We start from the raw sequence: 24284 nt of genomic DNA on the forward strand, positions 1-24284 counted from the left end.
TCCAGAGAGTTGCTGTAGGTTTTCACCCGATGCCCATATGGTAGTGTCATCAGCAAATAAAACCACTTTCACTAAATCAGAAACTTTGCATATATCGTTAATGTATAATATAAATAATTTAGGTCCCAAAACAGAACCCTGAGGCACTCCACATACAATGTCCAGCTCACTCGATTGGTATTCACCCAACTTCACAAATTGACGCCTCTGTGTCAAATAACTACTAATCCATTTCAGAGCCATTCCTCTGATCCCATATTTTTCTAACTTATCCATTAATAACTCATGATTGATTGTGTCAAATGCCTTTTTTAGGTCAATAAATATTCCTATCGTGTATTTCTTCTCATCCATAGCACTTGTAATGTCCTGCCATGGATACTACACCTGTTCAATAGTTTGCGTATGGTTGACTCATGAACAGAGATGTTAACCAACTCCAATGAATCCTTCAGGTTTTTAGCTGTTACTCTAGGGCTCTGTTTCACCTCACTGAGTATTCTGTGTTGTGCCTTTGGAGTTAGCCTTGTGTATTTTCAATAACTGTCATCAAAATCTGACAATATGACTAATCATTTTGACTGTCATATTCATAAATAATGACACAAGGGCTGTTCATTCTGACACACTGACATGTTCACTGACATAAGTATTTACTTTTAAGAGATAAACTAAAGATTTTGAGCAAGTGGCACACTTTTGCAGGTAATCTATTGTGTGGTGCTGTTCTGACAAAAGCTCAGATATCAAGGATGATTTGAGAAATGTACTGAAGTGACTGAGAAAAACAGTCAAGCCAAATCAGTTGTGTTTGAGAGGACAGTTGTCAGCTATCAGAGTGGACAATAAAGTTGCATTCCACTCGTTTTTCCTCTGCTCCGCTCTGTTGGTCTGGGGGCGGCTATTTGTTTCCACTAATCATGGGTTAGGCCTGTGTTCTCTTTATAATCGGTTACAGCTGCTCTGCCCCTCCTCTTCCTCCCTCTCTCTCTCCCTCCCTCATGACAAGTTAATGAGGGACGTCCGGTGACCCCCACCAGGGTGCTAAACACCAGACGCATAAAAAAACCCTTGTGTTGCTGCAGTAAGGGAACAACACACAAACACCATCTTGATAATTAGAGAGATGAGCGAGGAAGGGAGATGAAAATAAGGATGGAAGGAGGAAGAGATAAGAGAGAGTACAGAATGGAAAAGAGGAGCAAGGAGGCCAGAAAATTAGATAGAAAGAATAAGAAAGGGTAAAAGAATGGGTGTAAAGGGTGCACATCTCTGATATTCAGGTCAAATTCGCACTGGATTTTAGCTTGTAAAGCTTTTTTTAAAGAGGCTGTGGCATTAAAACATTCAATAGAGGGCACTGTCTAGAAAATATTAAAGAGGAAACACCTCCACAAAGTGCAGAAAATACAGTATGTAACACTGTGAAGGACTAAGATGGAGGGAATGGTGGTAAATGGTGAGAAAAGGAGGAGGAGAGAAAACATAAAGAAAGTGTAATGAGTCAGAAAGTGTAGGAGACAGTGAGGAAGCAAGAAGGACACAAACAAGGGTAAGGAAGAGAGAGCAGGAAGAAGAAATGAAGTGAAAGAATAGAATAGAATAAACCAGGGCATGTGAAGAGAAAAATCACACTGTGTCTTCCCTAAGACCTGCAATTTCAACATGAGTCAGGGACAGAAATCCATTTTAAGCAGTTCTAATATAAGTTACATATCTTTCCCATGCTTCTATCACATATCCACTAAATACACAAGCAAGTTATATTTTTTCTGTCTGTATGGTAACACACTGACAAGCTGATTTTGATCACTTCATATATATTGATTATATGTACACCAATATGAGAATTTTGCAATTTAATTTACTTGTGATTTTGTTACATTTGTTTTGACAAATCTTTTTGCAAATGTTTTAAATGCCTCTGTGTTTGCATTTTCTCAACTGCTGCTCTTTTGTGTCTTTTTGTTCTATCAAAAAAAATTGTGTCCACACTGTAGAGCTGCTGAGTTGCAATGATTAATTCTTTAGGCATTTAAAACATTTCTTAAGCAAAAATGCCAAAAATAACTGTTTTTTTTTGTTTTATATCATTGTAAACTTAAAGTCTTTGGATTATTGGCTCAATGAAACAATATACTCAAAGCTATTTTTAATAAAAACACCTGAACCAAGGAAATAAATGGAGGCTTAGTCAGTAATAAAAACACAATTAGTTGCATTAGTTGAGTTGTGTTTATGTGCAAGTCAAAAGATGAAGCAAAAAGCTGGTCAACACAAACATAATACATGTGTCCATTTGAAACACCAGGTATGCCATCACCTTCTAATATAAGGCTTATCATTGTATTTTTGTTAGCATTTATTGTGTGCAGTGTCACGTGGCAGCAGTTCCAGGACTGTGTTCTACAGTATTCTGTGTTATATGGTGTGCAGTGCATGTCAGTTGTTTTCAGGGTGAACTCAAACGTTCTGTCTCTTTATGCAGAACTTTAGTGAATAAAATAACTGAGCTGCACCACAAAGTCTGGGCTCCCCCTGAGTATCTCTGGACTGCAGTTTTAAAAGAGTTTCGATTAAAAATTCCTATTATCCCTCTCACTTTCTTATCCTCACTTTGATTGTCTTTTTGTCTCTCTCAGCAAAAGGTTTTAGGTGGCGACTTCTTCAACAAAGTGTGTGGTCATCTGAAACTGTTGGAGAAAGAGTACTTTGGGCTGGAGTTTAGACACCACAGCGGCAGCTATGTAGGAAGCAAAAAACACAAGCAGAATATTTCACTTTCTTTCACACGCACACACACATACTTGTTTTTTGGCCATGTTGTTATGGTTTGCAGTCTTGCTTCCTGTTTGGTGCTTTTATTTTGGTTAGCTTCCTGTCTTGTGTCACCTCACCTGCCCCAGCTTTACTCCAGTCTACAATCACTCATTGTGTTCACCTGTCCCTCATGAATCCCTTGGTTGCCTGTGTATTTATATTCCTTCCCTTCCCTTAGGTGCTGGTTCATCTGGTCTCCGTGCCTTGTTGCTTCTGTCGTTCTATACTCTTACTCCTGTTTCCCGTGCTCTGTGCCTGGTCACCCGGTTAGTTCCCTTGCTCTCGTTTTCTGCTTGACACTTGTAAGTTCTGGGCTTTATCCTTGCCTTGTCTTAGGACTTTGTGATCCTGTGACTAGTGATGGCTGATCAAGGCTTTGTTGAAGCTTCAACACGGTATTCAAAAAAATGGTTCAATTACTCGAGGCTCAAGTAGGACATCTAGTGGTCAATAAAATGAAGTGCAATAGAGACATGTCACTTATTGGTTCATGTATTGTTTGGGATATGATTCGCCATGCACACTCCTGTTTGACTACACTACATGGTTGTATGGTTTCAAGCTGCCACAATAAAATATAAAATAAACATGAACTCATGTTGAAGACAGTGTTTCTTATTTGGCATGTCTGATTGCAGTAGGCTATAGCTATATGCTCAGCCTGACATTTTGGTTTAGTAATGTTATAGAATCTTTAGTACTGAATGTAACATTGTCAAACCAAGTCTGTGTTGATTCAGTCTCTATTTGCTTCGAAGGCTCAGCTCAGAGCTCTTCTAAAGAGCCGAGACAACCAAACCAGTGACAGGGTTTCGATGAAGGAGTAAAGTGCTTCATACATCATAAATCACATGATTTTTCCTAACCAAAACATGCCTCGGCACAGTGGTTTGATACAACTGCTTCATGAGCTACCACGCATGTGTTGGAGCCTCGGGTATCAGATGACCATCACTACCTGTGACTAAGACTGCCTTCTTTGTTTTTCACCTGTTTTAGAGATCGCTAGCTTCAGTTCCCTAATTTTGTTATGTAGCTCCCTGATCGTTCTGTTTAGACACCTGTATTGTGAAGCCCTGTCAGGTTAAGTACTTTGTTTTTCTTGCCCCTGTGTTCCTCTTTAGTTATATTAAACAGTATACACACTAGACTCTAGTCTGTGTCTGCACTTTGGGTCCTATCCAACCTGAAGCCTAACACATGTAATATGTTTCTATTGCAGGTGTGGCTGGAGCTGCTGAAGCCACTGGCCAAACAGATCAAACGTAAGTCGCATAATTCCCTTCACATATAAGAAACTCAAACTACATTTTATTGGTGTAAATAATGCACATCACTAATACTACCAAATGAGAAAGCATATTTCACATCTTGCTTGACAGATATTGATAATCATCTGAAAACACTTATAATAGATGCTTTCCCTCCTGTCATCTATCTTCTTCTCTCTACACATTAGTAATCCCACATTTATTTTTCTTTTTTCTCTCAGACAACAATGATCTGTTCTTCAGGTTTATAGTCAAATTCTTCCCACCAGACCCAGGGCAGCTTAAAAAAGGCCTCACCAGGTAACAGTGCTTGTGATTCTATCAATGTATTTTTAAATCTTTGTTGTTAACATAATTTTTTACAATATTAGAAAGTTAAAGGCTTGAGTCCCGGCCGACCCGGGCTCTTTCTGTGTGCAGTCTGCATGTTCTCCCTGTGCCTGCGTGGGTTCTCTCTGGGTGCTCTGGCTTCCTCCCACAGTCCAAAGACATGTAGATTAAGTTGACTGGCGACTCTAAATTGCCTGTAGGATTGAGTGTGTGGTTTGTCTCTAAGCATCAGCCCTGTGATAGACTGGTGACCCTGTCCAGGGTGTCACCCGCCTCTTACATCATGCCAGCCGGGACTGGCTCATCGGGATAAGAGGTATAGATAATAGATGGATGGATGTTACAGTATTACAGTTTCAGAGCCATCACTGCTATATTCACACATAAAAACACACACACATATGCATCCTACTCTGAAAATTACATATTTAATTACAAACTAAACTGCAAAGTGCAAGTGTTTTCTAATACATGAGAAAAATTGTAAGAAATAATGTTTGTGTGTGGGTAGGTATCTTTTTGCCTTACAGATAAAGCAGGACTTGTCTAACGGTAGTCTGACCTGTAATGACAACAGTGCCGCCCTGCTGGTCTCTCATATACTGCAGTGTAAGCATAACAATACATCACATCATTTATTAAATATGTTCAATCTAATCACACAGTAATTTGCCTGTACTTATAATTATTATTCATCGAGGATTGTGAAAACATGACCCCATACTTTTCACATTTCATAGAAAAGCTTAAGCCTTCTAAGCCACAGTTCTTCACAAAAGTACCTTGAGATTGTACAGAACATGCACAGTGAGTTTATTTACATGTAAATATTGATTTACCAAGCATGTTTGTATAATGTGTGTGTTACAGCAGAGCTAGGGGATTATGACGAGGAGCTGGACTGTCAGCATTTGGAGATGAAGCAGTATGTCCCCAACCAGGAATATCTGGACCACAAGATCATCAAGCTACACAAGAAACACAGGTGCACATGGGGACAGAAAAGATGCTCTAAATGCTCTTGTGTCCCATACTATTTCATCCCAGCTGAATTCATTTTCACTCCAAACATAGCCACCAAGTAAGAAGTATAAATATCTGCAAGGCTGCAAAACTTTACACAACACAAAATCCACCCAAATGGTTTTCACCCACTGGTTTTAAACATTAACCAGTAAGACCAAGAGATGTTTGCACAGTGGCTGTAAGGTCATATCAGGGACATGTTTGGTCAATATAACCTGTGTTTGTTATCACCTTTGTCTGTAGAGGTGCCTCTCCAGCAGAGTCGGATATCCAGCTGCTTGAAGTGGCAAGGAAGTTGGACATGTATGGGATCAGGCCTCACCCAGCCCACGATGGAGAGGGAATACGGATCAACCTGACTGTGACACACTCTGGAGTACTGGTCTTTCAAGTATGTGACAGACACACATGTAAGAACATCAAGTCTGCAGTAGGTGCCGTTAGTCACATTAGCAGTGAGATTAAAGGAAGCAATAACAAACACTGTGCATGGAACAACCTTTTTATTTTATCAACTTTTTTCCCCTCTTTGTTTTCCAGGGAAACACCAAAATCAATACATTTAGCTGGGCGAAAATCAGAAAGCTGAGTTTCAAACGCAAACATTTCCTCATCAAACTACATGACAAAGTTGGGGTGAGGGCCTGACCAGGCGGTGTTTGCCAGTCCTGACGTGCATTTTTAAAATATTCAGCTGTATATATGTATTAATCTGTGTGTTGCGGGATGTCCACCCAGCCATTGCGTAAAGACACATTGGAGTTCTGCATGGCCAGTCGTGATGTGTGCAAGTCCTTCTGGAAGATGTGTGTGGAGTACCACGCCTTCTTCAGACTGGCCGAGGAACCGAAGGCAATACACAAAACACTGCTGTCCTGTAAGGGCTCCAGCTTTAGATACAGGTAAAACATACACAAAAACAAACTTGCAACAAAACACACTGAGAAAAGTGATCATTCAGACTGAACACAAAGCAAGTTTTTCCATTGCCCTAGTTGGCTAAATCTGAATTATGACTGTCAGTGCAACATTCAACCTTGTGAACAAGATTTTTAGTTAATCCTTGTTTTTTGTGAATATGGCTTCCAAATTTTGTGCATTTTAATTTCTGATTTTATATAGTTTTAAACAACTAAATGGAACTTAATAATTTGATCATTTACACCTGTGCTTTTCCTACAGTGACTTGCCAAAATACGTTCCATTAAAAAAGGCCTCTTACTGTTTAACACTATTTTGTATGGCAGTGGACGGACACAGAAACAGCTGATGGAGTGTATGGGATCAGGGGAGAAGAAGCCTTCACACTTTGAGAGGTGAAAACAAATTTCATCAGCCAGACGTATCAGATTCCTGGGACAAAGAATATACTGATGCCTCAGTTTATCTGCAGCATGAAGAAAATGCCACCAGCAATGGTGCCAACCTATTCACCAGAGTTTTAACCCACCTTGGCAGTGAATCTCCTACTGTTGTGGAGAGATGGCAAACCCCAGCATGAAGCCAGATTCATCCTCTTCAACAAACCTAACCTGTCTCTGCTTGAATTTACTGTGTATTTTAGACATTCATTTAACAGCTGCAATATTACAAACCCCAATTCCAGTGAAGTTGGGACATTGTGTAAAATGTAAATAAAAACAGAATACAGTGACTTGCAAATCCTTTTTGACCCATATTTAATTGAAAACACCACAAAGATGTTATATTTAATGTTCAAACTGATCAAATTTGTTTGTTGCAAATATTCACTCATTTTGAACTTGATGTCTGCAACATGTTCCAAAAGAGCTGGGACAGGGGCAACAACGAACAATAAAGTTTATCAGTTTGAACATTAAATAGAAACCTGATTGAAAGATCTTTTTTGGGCATCTTAAATTTATTCACATGTATAAAATCTTTTCTATTCACCAGGACTTACTGTCAGTCAGACTATGACCCCAGACAGTGTCAATCTTCTCCTGATCTCCTCACCGATGTCTCCAAACAAGTAATAAAAGCTTATATTTACAGAGTTCAAAATCATTTATGAAATACATTCATATTCATAAACTAAATTAGACAGTTGATTGATTAGTTAATGTGCAACTGTTTTTTTTTAAGGAAAAATGTTAAATATTTGCTCATGTGTGATTTGAAGATTGGATTTTAAGACATTTGATGACATCACCTTGGACTCTGATATTTGATTGTCATTTTTCATACGTATATATTTTAGTGGCCAGACAAATAATCAAGACACTGAAATGTAGCAGATTAATTGATGAAAAAATTGAGTTGCAGTTCTAACAAGATGTATAGAAAAGTCTAATGTTTGTGTTTGTCTTACTGCCTCAGGTGTATGAGCACTCCCGCCCATTTCCTCAGTTGGGCCATGCCTTGGTGGTCCGAAGTCAGGATGAGTTGGATCCACATTATAGAGAAACAGATGAGATTGAAATCAGGGGATTAAGAACTAAATGCAGCCAATCATCTGTTGAGGTCACCCAGAGGTCCCGGCCTCTCTCACAAGTCACCCCCAAAGCTCTGTCTTTCCACCACTCAACCACATCCCCGAAGAGAAGATCAGCTTCAACATCTATGATGGAGGATATGAGGGGACGCATCTGTGCACAGCGCCAAGCCCAAAGGCTAGCTGGTATCTATAGCAACCGGTCACGACGTCGGGCAAGTCCCCAGCCACATCCAGACGCTGCACAGCAGTTGGTTCTTCTTTACCCAAACAGCCGTGCCTACCGGTATCACCCCATCCTCCCCACATTTCCATTAGCCGGTTCCTCGCCAAACAACAGACACCCCCCTTTGACAGATTACGTTGCTGTTTCTTCACTGGAGCGTTTCCCACTGACAAGAAGGAGGGATTATGTGACAATGGATGGTCTATCTCTGCCATCCTTTAACCCGTTAAGCCACGATTCACCATCTAATTCACCAATCAGGAGAAACTTCCACTCCTCTGGATCAGGTGGGCTGGGATTGGCCAGGGTTTACCAGCCAGGAAGCAATGGAGCAAGGTTCTTGGGTGCTGGACATACAGAGGCAGGGCATTACAGTGATGACTCCAGTTTCCTCCCGGGGCTGCCTCGCCGTGTGGCAAGCCAACCAGATGTTAAGTTCCACCTCTCAAGGAGTTCCAACTCTGATTTTAATCCTGCCTCTGAGTTTCGGCCCCTTGGTTACTACCCCCACCTGACACGGCCCCCCAGACCCACTTACCTGCCACTAAACTCCTCACCTGTGCCTGAACGCCCCACTTCGCTGTGCATGATTAGAGCCACCATGGGGAGCTACAGTGACTCAGACCAGGAGGTTTTCTATCCATATTACTACCAACCACCTCCATTGGGGAAGGCGGTACGCACCACCGGACTTGCCAGAATGAGGTTTTCCTCTGGGAGCCTCCAGCTGGATGAGGAGGAAGAGAGAGATGAGGAAGAAGATGGAGAAGTGAAGGAAGAAGTAAATGAGTTGAAAGGTGAAGAGGACAGAGAAAAGACAGAAGCAGACAGGGTGAAGGATACAAAGAAGATTACAGAGGTCACACTGTAGAGATTCAACTAATATACACATGGAAACAGTTGAAAGGTTCGTGAAAACAATCACATTAAAAACTGTCATTAAAAAAACAAGTACCACTGTTGTGATAAATGGGGTTTAGAATTTTTTTTTAAGTGTACTCGCAGATGAAATGTATTTTTTGCCTTGTTTTAACCAATACCTTATCTTCTAAAACCTAACATATTGCTGTTGCATAGCCTCATTATGGGTACAGCCTATTAATACCTGCAAAATATCTACTGTATGTAGCAGTCCTAGATGACCATCCAAGGTCAAGTAAGCCATACATGCTATAGCAATAGAAGTGCTGTTGCTACAGCACTAAAATACCTTTTTTTAATGACACTCGGAGCATGGCAGCATCGTTTTGAACCTGTCTGTTGCTGGGAATCAGGTGTTAACCAGTCTCCATTTTGCCTCAGTGGACTCTGAGCATTTGATTTTATTGAACTTTAACTTCATGAATTGAATTCTGGGGAAACACACCTGTCTTAAGTTCCCACTAGAAATTTAGGACAACATGCACTCTGTAAGCCAGATTCTAGGAAACTGAAGTTTTTGTGGCTGTTTTCATTTTTTCGATGACTCACAAAGTAACAGCTGAGAACACAAAATGACACCATTGCTAAAAACGGGTAAAACAAGAAACACACAGTCGGATGACAAACTGCTAGGCTAGTCAAATGTACTGGTTAGAAAATATTAAGACAAATGGTAAAATTATTATCCAGATTGTGTGTTAACAGTTTCCAGTTCAACTTCAGGTTGGCTGTGTACAGTGTGAAATTAAACACAGGATGTAATAAAACAAAGTTTACTTAAGCACTGTTTGGCCGTTTAGTGGAATTGAGGAAATAGTTTCACCACTGTTTAAAAGAAATACATATTTTAGGAGTTCTGTCAGTGTGATGCACCTGTAGGGTTGGAAAAGATATTGCAAAACATTCCAATGTATTTTGTGTGAACAGCTCTTGTGAATTCTGTAGAAATACGTGAACTAAAAGACTGTTTATATAGCAATTTGTGAATAAAGAATTATACACAAAAAAGGTAAAATTGATGAAATTAATACAATGCAACAAGATTTACAGATTAGTCACATGGTCATGATGTTTTGTATATTTATCGTACTAATTGTACAATGGGTAATTTCACCCAAGCAATCAAATTGTATCCAGATATTTTAAGATGCACTGTGATAATAAAACAAGCATTGTCAGAAACTACTCCTATTATATCAACATTTCTAAAACGGACTCAAATGAAAAGTTTGCACAATAATAACCAATGTATGAACAATCACTGCAAGTAGTAAAGCTTGTCTCATGATTTTCAAAAAATTCAAACTTAAGGAAACGAGTTTCTCAAACTTAAATATTTATTCATAAAACTAAGTCCCGCTACAAAAAAAGAAAACATCTGCAAAATCGTACAGCTTTCATTTTACACTTCCCCCCTCAACAAACAGTCGTATCCCTTATAATATAAAAATGACAAAAAAATATACAATGACCAAGTTTTATAGTGTCTTTGGTACAAACGGTCAGTAATACCTTTGATTACAGCTCCCTTCATGCTCTTAAAAAAGAATTTGTGCTACTTTCCAATTAAAAAGCACATCTACACATGAGCCTTTAGACAAGTTGACAACTGTTTTCACTAGCTTGACACATGATAAACTTTACACAAGCGAGTACAAGACATTTTTGTGCCTTGCTAGCAGAGTTGTTCATCACTGAAATCTTATTTAAACAAAAACAGTCTTCACCAACAGTAAAATTACTTTCACACACAATGCAATGTCAGGATTTTTTTACCATTTCATTAAACTAATTCTGACGACATTTTGATGCTACTGTTACCAAAGAAGTACCTACGCTAACCTTCAATTCAAATGGCAGCCATTTTCAGCATTTAGGCTATAAAGTTATTGTCTGTGGCAACAGTTTAATAAACTTGAGGATTTTAAACATACTTAATTGTTACATTTGGCTAAATATTTTGGCAACGGCTACAGCAACAGTTAGCTAGCCAGCTTACTGAACGGCAAGCTACTAACTACTGAACTGGGCTAAAGTCTGGCAGTTGCCAAAAATTAGCCCAATATGGGTTTAGAAAATATTTCACATGTTTTTCCACACAGAAAAGAAAAATGTTTCAAAATGTCCAAGTTAGTTACTGTCTGAATGTGTGAGTCAAGCTGAGGACTGGGGTTAAATCAAAGCTAAAATAAAGAAACTGAACCCTCAAAGTTTCCACACTTAGAAGGGTATCTCTAAACTTGACTGAATTCCAAGATCAGGGAACTGTAATTGAAAAGCATTACTGAAGAAAACAAAACAAATGTAATATTGGCATACAATGCGTCTCAAGTGCTACTGGACAAATGATTAAGTCATCTACAAAATCAAGGCAAGTCGTGAAACAAAACATCGCACTGCTGATGGACAAGAATCCCTTTCTGTGTGGCTTCAACAAATACATGACATCTCTGGTAAAAAAAAAAAAGAAAGAAAGAAAGAAAAAAGTGATATCTTTTAGAAAATGACTGATTTCTTCAAGAATTAAGGCACATTATGGTAATTTTGGAAGTTTAGGAAGATTAGAAAACTTTACTTACTTCCAGATGTAGAAGTGAATTAAGTCTGCTTTATTTTACACAAATAAAAAATGAAGCTGAAGAAGTGATTACAAAAAAAAGACAAGCAGAGAGATGTTCATGACCCTAAAAAGGGGAAATGAAACCCATAAATCCAACTAACAACTCAGACTGTACTTTCAAAAATGCAGTTTCTGATTCAAATATGCAGCTGTCTTTCAAATCCAGCATGGGGAGAAAAAATGGTCTTCAACCAGCAGCAGTGAAAAAACAATACAATATATAGTGTATATATTACATTAGTAGTGTGTGTGTGCATGTGTGTGTGTGTGAGAGACTGTGTACAGTAAGGAGACATCGCACAGCAAGTCTCCTCGATTTCCAATCATCCAGCAGCGTCACTGTATGGAGACAGCTCGTCTTCATTTTACAGTATGTACTTTCTTTGTTGATCTGTCCGTCCTTCACTTGGCTGCGAATCTGAGGGAGAATGACAAACATCATGACGGAGAAAGAGACAGATGTCTTATTTTGAACAATACTAAGGACGAGAGCATGGCTGGATTAACCTCCTAGTAGTGGTGGCGGTGCAAATATTTGTTGTTGGTCCCTTACTGACCCAGCTGTTGTCAGTTTCATTATTCCCCCCCAAGGCACACACAAACCAATTAGTACTCCAGTATGCAAAAAAATGCTGATTAATCAACTGAGAGAAAATAATGAATTAATAACTCGTTATTTTTCAAGCATAAAATGCCAAAACCCACTTGTTGCAGCCTCTCAAATGTGGCCATCAAGAGACAAGTTTTCAATGCCAGCAAACTAACATTTTTGGATTTTTGACTGTTGGTCAGACAAACAGAGAAATTAGAATATGTTGACTTTGGCCTCAGGAAATAGTCAATAATGAATTAATTATTCAAGAAGATAATTGCTGCAGCCTTTGGCGGCTCAGGAGGTAGAGCGGGTTGTCCCCTAACCAGAGAGCTGGTGGTTCAATCTGCCAGAAATAAAACAAAGAAGTACACAGAGAAAACAAACAAAAGAAAACCAAAGAGGAGATCAATTTAGAAAATGAAAAACATACTTCTGGTACCTGGCAATAATATGTGTGACCATCCTGTCCGTGATACCTGGACAGATCTCTTCAGCCAATCGGATGTTGCGTTCCAGCTCCTCAATAGCCAATCGCTGTTCAGAGTGCTCCTTGTGCTGCTGTTTCAGCTACAGAACAAGAAGACAACAACATCTGCATGTTAGTTTTTACAGAAAATAAGCAATACTTCAGAAAGATCATACAGTTTAAGTGTTTTTGAGGACAGTACTGTTTTTAAGAATTTGGGAGTTTTAAGAAGAAGAAGGCCCGGGTCGCTGCAAGCATACACACCACCATCATGGGCAGCTTGGGGGGGACACGACAGGATGGACACTTCGACATGTGGACTGCAGCCACAGAGATTCGAACCTACCAACCTTCCGGTTGGGAAATGACTGCTCTACCCACCGTACCACTGTCGCCCCCAGACAATTAATGACAATTACACACATATACACACATTTTAAAGCCTCATTTGGGCATTTTTTAAATCAAAACTTCTTAAATTTGATTGCTCAGACCAAAAGAGTGAATTACAAAAAACAGATTTCATATTTCTCCACCAGTACTATACTGCAGAAATTGTGGGAAAGGAAATTTTTTTTGATGGATAGTCACATATGTCACAGGGGTGTGGCTGCACCAGGGGACCTTGGACTCTTGCCTTTGTGTATTCTGTGAAATTTATGTTGCAGGCTTGTTGCTCAGTCTTAAAAGCACACTAATGCACTTTGTTAACAGTTAGATGAGAAGACTCATACCACTGTCATGTCTGTGCAGTAAACATAAAGCTACAGGCAGCATCTGGTTAGCTTAGCCTACAGACAAGAAACAAGGGTAAACAACTAGTTTGACTCTGATCAGTGGAAAAACAAACACACCACTAGTGCTTCTCAACTTCCCTCCTAATTCACGTTAGGTCTCATATGTTCATCTAATATAGGACTTACTTCTCTCTTTTTGGAATATTTTTGATGTGGAGCTTCCATTGTTTTGCTACACACAGTTTAGACATTTCATATCAGCAGGATGATTCTTCTATAAGCCAGAGGATTTTAAAACTGTTTTATGTTTTAATGACTTGTTCTAAGTGTGTGTAGACAAACCTCAGTGAAGACAGGAGAGATGACTGTGGTCAGACTGGCAGATTTATTTATCTGATCCTGAGCCTACACAGATGAACAGGAGGAAGAAGAGGTAGACAGCTAAAGAGCACATCCAAAATTATTTTACAAATGACAAAATAACGATTATCAATCCATAGTTAAATGGGCCAGAGGTTGGGTGGTTGGTTCCTATGGAAGCCAGTCATGGTAAATAATGTTTTGACCGGTCACTGATCTCACAAATGGCCACTACCTGATTTACCATCTGAAGTCACATGGGTATCAAACTCATTTTGAACTAATTATTGTCTGGAAATCATGAATTATAAGATTTAAGTCAGTAGATGGCTCCCACAGTAGTTTTACGTCACTAAACATTTTGTGAACTTCGTGGCAAATTTACACTTTTGCAGTAAGAAATAAACCTTTGTTTTTTCCCCTCTCATGAAAAGCTGTTTCTAAAGCAAATGCAGGTCATGCATCTTATTACTTCAACAACACACACACACACAGCACTGACCGTTCCATTGAGGACCTTCCTGCCTTCTGTCTTCTTCTTACGCACTGTGGTGAAGGACCACTCAGGACAGTCGTTGTTTTCTTTGTTACTGGACTCACTTTACAAACACATGTACACAATAACAGATACATACCCATTCATGTTGCTGACTGAGCACTGGGCTATGCACAGTTTCATTATGATTTCTAAGAGAGATTGTGAGACTCTCTGAATGTGGAAATGATGTTGTTGCCTCAAGAGACGAGATCAAATTACCTGTCAGAGTCATCAGAGCTGCTGTCGCTATGCCCCTCCTCCTTCCACCTCCTGTACCTGTCAATCAACTCGCTGAGGTAGGATGTCTTCTTACAGTGTTTGACAATGAACTTGTGTTTGAGGAGCTCCTTGGCTGTGGGACGCTGCACGAGGAGAGAACAAACAAAGAACATATTTACTCTCCTCTGTCGACTAACCACACTCAGTCTTATAAAAACTACTTCACGACAGCAAAAAAGATGCATAAGATCTTTATCTTAACCGACTGTCACATGGCACATATTTGGAGGAGGAAGAGAAAGAGAGACAAATAAGAGGAAGGAAGGAGATGTTGCTAAACAGCTTTAAAGAGTTAATCCACCAGGGGGCAGCACAATGCAACCACAATGACAGACAGTAAAGGGAAGCTGGATTAAAATAAATGACATAAAAAACCCAATTTAATTCAAAACATCACGTAAAATGGGAAAAACTACATAAATTATGTATAAGTAAAAACTATTGCTAAAGCAAAAAGATGGCTAAGATAGAGATTCTGAAGAGGCAACATCTACAAAAATGAAAAAAATAAAATCATTTTAGATTGAATATAAAGTGGTCTTTTGTCTGTGGCTTACAAAGGTAGGGTCCTTGTTGAGGCAGGCCTCGGTGAACTCTTTGAAGCTCTTGGAGAAATCTCCTGTCAGCGTCGGCGGGGAAGCCTTGGGAATGTGGAACAGCACTCGCATCGGATGCATCTCCGAGTTCGGAGGTTCACCCTTGGCGAGCTCAATGGCAGTGATGCCCAGTGACCAAATGTCGGCCTGGACAGACACACACAGTCACAATTAAACACTCACTGGTGTAACGATATTCAGCACCAATGTGCTTTCACTTGAGTGCAAGATTGGACACTTAACACCTGTTAGCAACAGTCAACAATCAAACTCTTTGACACGCTTTTTGTATTTTTATACTTTGACTATGACACAACTACCAAAAGGGTCTTTTATTCCTGAGAGAATTCATGTTTCATGTTATGTAGGTTGTCCTATAACTTTTTGTACAGTTTCAGTGGAGACAGAAGTCCAGTCCCACCATCACAACAGGGAGAAATTCCTTCTCTCTTGTTGCAAGTTCAGGCAATTTATCATCCTAGCTAAGTGCCGGGAGTTCAAACTGACCACAGCTGCTGTTAGTGAAAAACCAAACTAAACTAAAAGCTCCTTACAGAACACTTTATAACCTGGTACACAGGGGTCAAGTGTTTTTTTTAACCTAAAACATTTTCTGTGGATCTGTTGAGACAAAAAGGTTTGAACAAGATTTTGACAGCCTTTCAGGTCAAAATACTAAAGTGTAGATGTTAACCAAGCAGCATTTTAGACAACCTGTGACGCTACCTTTGCTGTAGGGCAGGAAAGGATTACTTTCATTATTAAATCATATGTCAGTTATGGGTCTAATTAAGCAATTAATTGCTTATCCTATAAAATGTCTGTGTTGTCTGTCATTGTAAATTTACGCCATACAACACAAGAGGAAAAAAAAAAAAAGGAAATCCTCATAATGGAGAAGCTGGAACCATTTTTGCTTGATTAAACTGTTATTCAATTATAAATTCACTGTTTGTTTTAGCACAACTTGGTTACAAACTAAAGTGTATTCACCTGTTTCACTACCTGTTAGGAATAGAGTTTACACAACTATTCATGCATGAACGCACACACACACAGCCAGGTGGTTTGGGTGAGAGCTGTTGATTTTTTGTTTGCATGATAGCTGTGACACCCACTAACCATATGCCAGCCTAGACAAGAGCACACAAACACAAGGACACACATACTCAGCAGTTAGACAAGCAGACAGGTTGAATGTCACGTCTTCTCAGCTTGCTCTAAGGACCATATGCCAGCCCAGGTAAGGAACACAGACTCTCTCGGACTGACGCAGGCCATTGTACGGTCGTAGCAGAGCTGTTCAGGGTCACATTACGACAGGATGCTCGGTCACCGTTTGACTATTAACTTCACCAGCTCCATTACTGTTACACACCGACTATATGACAGCCTGCAGTCGGAGTTTGGTTAAACGAGTAGTTTGACATGCCCTTACAAATGATACAAATCGTACATGATGTTTTGTGAGTGGAGCTACGAGTCTGAACAGTGATCACGGCATCAGAAATACAATGTACACACAAACATAGGTTCCTAAAACACGCATTTACAGACATCCCTTTTAAATACACACAAATATCATGAGAATGCGTGTACACATGCCAACATGAATCAAACAACATCAAGCGACAAAGTACACACACGCCCTAATGGATTTGCCCTATTTCCAAAACACAGTGAACCAGACACACACACACATTGCTCAGACATGTAGTGCAACAAAGACAGACAGTAGCTCAGCAGACGTCACCTTATTATATAACTTCATAAAGACATTTGTTTACTTTGTTATTGGGTATCATGTCCAACTATTTAAACCAGCCCTTTACATTTGCCTGTTTCTTTGATGGCAGCAGCTGCAGCAAAGCATTCGTAGGGGTTTGTTTGGCTTGTGTGCATTTGTTATTGACGTCCTTTGTTGTGGCAAATTGGTATTTCTTTCTGAGACAGTTGCTGTGATTCAAATATATATAAAAAATAATTAAAAAACAGGGGGGAATCCCCTGTAAAATGAAACCAAATTGACACGTGTCATTATGAGGAAAATCTAGGGTTAACATTAGAATTCACTCTAACTTTTCTCATTGCAGTCCAGGACAATAGGAGTGCTTCTATTACATGCAAATAAATCCCAAAAGATTGTAAAAATAATGCAAATGACTTCAAAGCCAGACACAGCGACAAATCCACGTGCCTGAGGTTGCTACGGCAATACGCAAACATGGCACAAACTGTAAAGACAACAGAGATATCCCGCAGCCATAAACTGTATTTATCCTTTTAACAACCAGGACTCAGTTTACTACAGCTCCACCACCCTCAACCAAATAGGAAAAGGAAACCTGCCAAACACAGACAAAGCCCAGTACATCTGAGGAACACAGTGGCTTCTTTCACATTTATCAACCCATATAAATGGGGGGGAAAAAAACAATGTATGTATATTAGTAGGTGTCTGAGAAGGATGCTATAATTCTGTGCAAGGAAGCTATTTAATAGCTGGTGTCTGCCCAAAAGCTAGAGTCAAAGTAAAGCACACTCAGCAGCCTCTTTATTAAATACAGGTTCACTGCAGGGAGTCAGGATGTGTCATAACCCATAAGTGCACAAAATAACAAAGTTATCTAATAATATGTTAAATATTGGCCTCTGAAACAGCTACGTTACAGTTGTACTGCTGGTGGCTACTTAGCCAGGGAGGCTAACTTTAGCAATATACACACTGGTTAACCCATCCCCTTCTGTGTGTTTGTTTTAGGAGGCTTACTGAAGGTCTGAATGACCGTAGTAATATAAACATGTGCCTGACCTTTGAGTCATAGGCGGACTGCTGGATGACCTCAGGAGCCATCCAGAACGGTGTTCCCACAAAGGTTTCCCTCTTGATCTGCGTGTCTGTGAGCTGACCAGCCACCCCGAAGTCCGCCAGCTTCACCTGACCGTGCTCCGACAGCAGGACGTTGGCAGCTACAAGAATTTATTATTAATATTGAGTCTGATTAATCAGGATTAGGTTTTGTTGTTCAATATACTTGCTATTTGAACAATGGCTACTATCCATGAATAAATCAAATAAAGTATATATGAAGCAAAAGTTCAGAAAGAGACGAGGAGAAATAAAAAACACATAGGATCTACACAATTCAAGCAGGTACCATATTGGAAACTGGCAGCAATAATGAGGGAAATTGCAGTAATAAAAAAACAAAACAAAAACAAACAAACAAAAAAGCAAAGCAGTAATAAAACAAAAAATAAAGAATATAAGAAAATGCAATTATAATGCCAAATATAAATAAACAAAAATAATAAATACTGAGAGTAGAAACTAAAATTAGGACAATAATCTTTAAACTCCAATATGTTTACATTGTACAATGATAGTATCTGGTTACACACTGTACATTAGCAGTCAGCAAATGCTATACGGCATGGTTCAAGACAAGCGGATATTAAAACAGATTTCACTGTACTGTGTTTATACCCACAGGAAAAGTTGTGAGACACATACAGTACAGTGTATAGTCTAAATATACATATGGTCTGTAATCTTCCTCTCAGCCTATTCATTCTCATTTTCTTGGGTCAGATTCGTGGTGTACCAGTGACTATTTTGACACTACAACTCTGGGAAGCCAAAGTCAGAAATTATACCCATCCTGACCCTAAATGCAGGAGAAGGCAGAAAATAACTACAGGAGCCGAGGCTGAATATGCTGCCTGTGTGACTCTCAGTTTTACAAGTCAAAGTCACATTACAGGTCACATGCAGTGCTGCTACTTAGCATGTCAAAACAGCTCTGTAACTTCCTCTGTAGCACATGTCGGCATAAAGTCTGTACATTTTTTGACTGAAAACCAGTATTACCTGGTGAAGGGCACAGGGATTTACACAATGATGCAGCAGTAGTGTTTTTTCCCTTCCATACCTTTGATGTCTCTGTGGATCTTTTTCTCAGAGTGCAGGTAGTCAAGCCCTTTCAGGATCTCCTTCAGCATAGTGGCAATCTGAGACTCATCAAACGGACCCGCCCGCAGCTGCGCACACACAGAAACGCCAAGTGATGACCCAGATATAAACACTAATTGATATGGTGAGCGCAGTACATAGGATCTCCCACACACCCTGTTCTGTTGCACCCGAGACAAGAGTGAACTCAGAAAAACTTTTATAAACCTGTTGAAATCAGTTTAAGCACTCACCAAGTCCAGCGCTGAACCCCCACCAAGATACTCCATGATGATCCATAGTTTACTGCCCTGAAAGAGACAGGAGTTGCTTTCTTAACTGACAGGAAAAGCAAATGGCATAACAGATCACTTTTCTCTTTTCCGTTTCCACACACACTGAATGTTAACATGACCTTGTTTATGAAAAAAGAAAGAAAGAAGCATCCAGTGAGTATGTGCTTTGCATTTGCATTGTTCCAGTGACACAGATCAACAAAAACATAGTCTGTCTTACCTTCAGGTAGGAACCGTAGTACTTGGTGATGTAGGGACTGTCACACTGACTGAGTACTGTGATCTCCTGCTGGATGTCCTCAATCTCATCCTCAGCCTCCTCCAGGTCAATGGTCTTTATAGCAACAACGCTCTGAGTGCGATTATCAATACCTTTAAACACCTGCAGGAGGAGGAACACATAACATCATGAAATTGGGAACTGACAGATGGAGGTGGTCAAAAGAGAGTCAAGAGAGGAAGAGAAAGGCAAAACTGTTTACTGAATAAGTAACAGGACAACAGAGTAATTTAAGGACAGTTTACAACAGAAGAGAAGATGCCAAGAACACAAAGCAAATTAGAAAAGTAAAAAATATATACTGTACATGACAGAATAAGAGCGTATGACAGATGAGCAGTAAAGAGAAAAGAAAAATAAAAAGCAAGAAAAGGAAAAATAGAGAAGGTGCAAAGACTTAAACCAGAAACCAGGATTAACAACACCAAAAATCCACTGTGAAAAACGGCACACCTCTCCAAAAGATCCTTTTCCGATGCGATCCAATTTGGTGAACAACTCCTCTGGATCAATCTGTGAACTCTGAGAAGAGGAAGAGGAGATGACACACACAAACAAAATCATGAATGGCAGCTTACATCCACATAATAATAAACGTCTTTTTAAAAATATGCATACAATTGTAATTGAATTTGGAAAAATCTATATACAATCTATGTATGTAGAAAAGTAGGGCTAAATGAGGAGAAAAGGAAGGGAAGGGTTTTCTTGATGTTTTAAAGCATGTGGGAGAAAAAGGCACGTATGAGTTGTTGAAAAATTTGATGGTAAAAATTCCACAAAAGGAAAACAAACTTGTTGTAAAGCACAATATGTAATGTCAATTACTATTATTCATAATGTTGAATTTAAATAACAATGCAGAGAATGCAATAAAAGAAATTCAGCTAAGACCCGATTTATTGCATAAAAAGTTTCATATTCCCAGTGACTTTTATTTCCTCACACACAAGGCTTTGCAACATGTTGTCACCACAGAGCTACCAAAGCCACCGACACAGATACACACACACACAAACACACACATACAAGCCATAAAGCTCAGAAGGAAACCAGCGTGACAGTTTAAGATAACAGGAACTGAACACACACAGCTGCCTGGCCACAGAAACACCACACATATCTCTGAAGGCTCTCCACTGACTTGCATTCATTTCCTAAATTCTACATACTTTGTTTCTGTGACAGTTGTACTCAAGAGGCAGCGCTTTTACAGGAATAAATGTCACCAGGATTAGTTCATAACGGTCATTTTTTCCACTTCGTGTCTGTCAGTGTAGACAGCATGAGTTGTTTTAAAACGTTTACAGTCCAGAGCCCAAAGATAATCAGCTTACTATCATGTAAGACAACAAAACTCATCAAATCCTGACACTTGAGAAGCTCAATGGTAAAACAATGACTCAATTAACAAAGACATTCTCTACTGATCAACTAATTATCGTTATTCGAAGTCACTGCTTACCATATAACGTAACACACACACGCACACACACACACACACACACACGTGCAGTAAAGTCACTCCCCTCCCCCGTCAGTACGATCTGTAGAAAATTACAATGTCTCAAGTGCTGCCATCACGGCGTTAATGAGCACTTGTTATGCAAGACAGGGTGGGACATACACATAGACTATGACACACACATTCTGTTCTTGAACTCCCAAGAACTGTTTGGAGAAACATTTTATAAACACACCCACAGAAGCGTATAATATTCCGATGATGCTGGCTGAGTTTCCTCTCTCAGCTAAAAAAGGAACAGTCAACACACACACAGGCATGCACACACACGCACGGTGCCCTCAGTGTTGCCACACCCTGTTAGTGAATACAGTGGTTACTGTCTAATGATACTGTTAGCTCGGTACAGAAAGATGATGCATGAACAGATCACTGTGTAACTGGTACATTAAAGCCCACTGCCCATTACAACGCTGGTATCATTACACCCAGTATATTAAAACAAGCAAGGCAAGTTCATTTATACAACACATTTTCATACACAGAAGTAATTCAAAGTGCTTAGCACTGCATACAGATGGATGAAAGAGAATGAAAATGGGATCAAAACATTAATAACTTACTTTCATTTTGGCCAAGTATGTTACACATAGAAGGAATTTGTCTTGGTACAGGAGGAGGACAGCCATCTGCGGCGCCAACTCTCACACACACCAATTGCAAATAAAGTGCAAAACTGAGTAGAATTAAGATGCATTCATTAATCACATGCCACTTACAGAACTAAAATACCTCTGAAATAAAAAATAAATGTACTAAACATGAAGCAAATCAATGTGTGTGTGTGTCTGTTGATTAAGTGGTGTGTAGCTAAAAACATTCTCACGACCTCTAGTAACATGTCGTGACTTAAACATAAGAACATATTATGGCTAAGGCTACAGTTATACACGTCATAATAATAATATTAAACACCCTGTCTGCTGACAGTCATCAACTCTTCTCTCTAGTTATCCTTGACCAGATGTACCCTGTAGAAACTCATGAGCATGACTAAGCATTTAACAGTCTAACTAGTCTCCACTAAACATTTCTAATACATAAAGTATCTATCCAATTTCTATCTGACTAAAAATACCCAACAATAATCTCGACCTATAACTAACTAAAATCTATGATGCACAGTAGTGTTCTGGTAGCCCTGTGGTAAAGGACCATACTATACTGTATTACCTCAATGCTGCACGTCATACCCCTCTCTTTGATGCCTGCCCAGTATCATATAAAAAGGAACATCCATCCATCATCTATACCGCAGAACATAAAAACTCCACACAGAAAGGTCGCGAACCCGGAACCTTCTTGCTGTGAGGCAACAGCGCTAACCACCGCGCCACCGTGCTGCGCCATAAAGAGGAACATGTAGAATTAAATAAATAAATAAATAAATAAATAAAATTCTACCAGTACAAGTGCAGAATGTATCACAGTTAGTGCTGAACCCTTTAACGATTTTTTTAACGTGTAAACTGTGTTTTTTTTTATTCTTTATTGTGTCCTCTCACTGCCTTGACAAATAAAACACACCACAAAAGGTCACTTCATTAAAACCCAACTAAATTTTTATAAATTATCCAACCAGAAGAAGTAATCAGCGATGAACTAATAGTATAACCCTTGATTAATGATTAATGATAATGAGCAATAAAACAACTCCGGTCACCAGCTAAAGGGGGAGACCATTAAACCTTGCCATTTCAATAGGTTATGTGCAGAAAAAGATCTTTAATGTTTGGTTAAACTCTCTTAAAAAGTGTCTTTGTCCCTTAAACCTTATATACAACTTTTAGTTAGAAGACAACATAGTGTAGACCTGCTTCAGTTTGGCCATCATCAGCTGGAGCGGAGCCAATCAATCAATTATTTAAAACACCTGTGGCTTGAGCATGTCGTTCTATTGTCCCGTTTTCTGGGTATCATAATTAGTGCTGAAATGATTAATCATTCAATCATTTAAGTCAATTAAAAACAAAACAAACAAACATTCTCTCATTTGAACATCTCAAATATGAGAAATGAATGGTTCTCCCTGCCAAAGCTAATGAGTCTCGTCATGACTGGTTATAAATCAAATACACTAATGACCATTGCAGCAGCATCAGTGCCAAAAAGGATCATTTTAGTGAATTTAGACATATGTCTTGAGAAAATACTGAGGAACTGATACTAAACAAAACTTTAACAATGCTAAGAATTCCATACAGCACTGACTTCTCTTACAAAATGGTTTATTCAAGCTAAAGAGGCTACACTTTGACCTTTCTGTCTCAGCGTGGTGAAAGAACAACAGACGAAGGTTAAACATTCAAAGCTGGCTCAATCATTACTGACCATGGGGGGGCTGTAGATTCTGTAGCTCTCTCTATACTTGAGGAGAAAGACAGAGATACAGAAAGATCATGACAATTTACCACACCACAGGTCAAATAATCTTTAAATGATTATTAGACATGAAGTCTGGGAATTAAATTTTCATCTCTCCGCAAATGAAACCAGATGTAAAAAGGTGTTTTGTGGTTAATGATTAACCACAGGCACAATGTCAAGAGTATATTTAGATTATGTTGCTCATGCTGATATCTCCTGTGTCCTGTAAATCTCAGAGCTTTAAATGTTTCCTTCAAGGAAGTACTTTGCAAAAATGATGACATAACTATCAATTAGACTAGACTGAGAGAGCTTGTTAAAAACCTGTCGACTCATTACCCTGAACAAAGTGTTAAGATAGCTAGCCAGTCAGCAAGATCACTGGATTAAAACACTCTAATGTGTAAAGTAGCCAGACAGTGATGGTTAGCTTGGCAGCTACTCTACATGTATTTTAACTAGGCAGTATTTAAACCAAGGCAAACCAAAACATCTCCTAAACTTTCCTAAAATTAAAAGTGGCATATGAACTGCAGATGCTCAACCACAGACAATGCTGGAAAATACTGAAAGCTGGCCATACCCTAAAGATCACACACCAAAGTAACATAAAAAGGAACTTGT

At 39.2% G+C, this 24284-nt stretch overlaps 2 protein-coding genes across 3 annotated transcripts in view; one reads left to right on the forward strand and one right to left on the reverse strand.

Moving 5' to 3' along the window:
- Window positions 1–10186, forward strand: part of LOC109965834 (FERM domain-containing protein 7) — a 12734-nt gene extending 2548 nt beyond the window's left edge. The window contains exons 2-12 of one of the 2 annotated variants that reach the window (XM_020610176.1): window positions 2643–2747; window positions 4043–4085; window positions 4313–4391; window positions 4933–5030; window positions 5292–5406; window positions 5691–5838; window positions 5988–6083; window positions 6186–6349; window positions 6695–6763; window positions 7365–7440; window positions 7788–10186. In XM_020610176.1, coding sequence (XP_020465832.1) covers window positions 2643–2747; window positions 4043–4085; window positions 4313–4391; window positions 4933–5030; window positions 5292–5406; window positions 5691–5838; window positions 5988–6083; window positions 6186–6349; window positions 6695–6763; window positions 7365–7440; window positions 7788–8999 — 2205 coding nt within the window. In that variant the 3' untranslated portion in view covers window positions 9000–10186. The remainder of the gene's footprint in view (window positions 1–2642; window positions 2748–4042; window positions 4086–4312; window positions 4392–4932; window positions 5031–5291; window positions 5407–5690; window positions 5839–5987; window positions 6084–6185; window positions 6350–6694; window positions 6764–7364; window positions 7441–7787) is intronic. The other variant, XM_020610177.1, reaches the window with a different exon arrangement.
- Window positions 10187–10382: 196 nt separating this feature from the next.
- Window positions 10383–24284, reverse strand: part of LOC109965836 (serine/threonine-protein kinase 26-like) — a 23485-nt gene continuing 9583 nt past the window's right edge. The window contains exons 2-12 of the mRNA XM_020610180.1: window positions 20222–20290; window positions 19709–19870; window positions 19447–19503; window positions 19173–19281; window positions 18053–18210; window positions 15202–15387; window positions 14585–14727; window positions 14330–14426; window positions 13810–13872; window positions 12704–12831; window positions 10383–12087 (exon numbers count right to left, since the gene is read on the reverse strand). Of these exons, the coding sequence (XP_020465836.1) occupies window positions 12072–12087; window positions 12704–12831; window positions 13810–13872; window positions 14330–14426; window positions 14585–14727; window positions 15202–15387; window positions 18053–18210; window positions 19173–19281; window positions 19447–19503; window positions 19709–19870; window positions 20222–20290 (1188 nt within the window). The 3' untranslated portion in view covers window positions 10383–12071. The remainder of the gene's footprint in view (window positions 12088–12703; window positions 12832–13809; window positions 13873–14329; window positions 14427–14584; window positions 14728–15201; window positions 15388–18052; window positions 18211–19172; window positions 19282–19446; window positions 19504–19708; window positions 19871–20221; window positions 20291–24284) is intronic.

The sequence above is a fragment of the Monopterus albus genome, unplaced genomic scaffold, assembly GCF_001952655.1.
Source record: "Monopterus albus unplaced genomic scaffold, M_albus_1.0 scaffold104.1, whole genome shotgun sequence".
Classification (NCBI taxonomy): domain Eukaryota; kingdom Metazoa; phylum Chordata; class Actinopteri; order Synbranchiformes; family Synbranchidae; genus Monopterus; species Monopterus albus.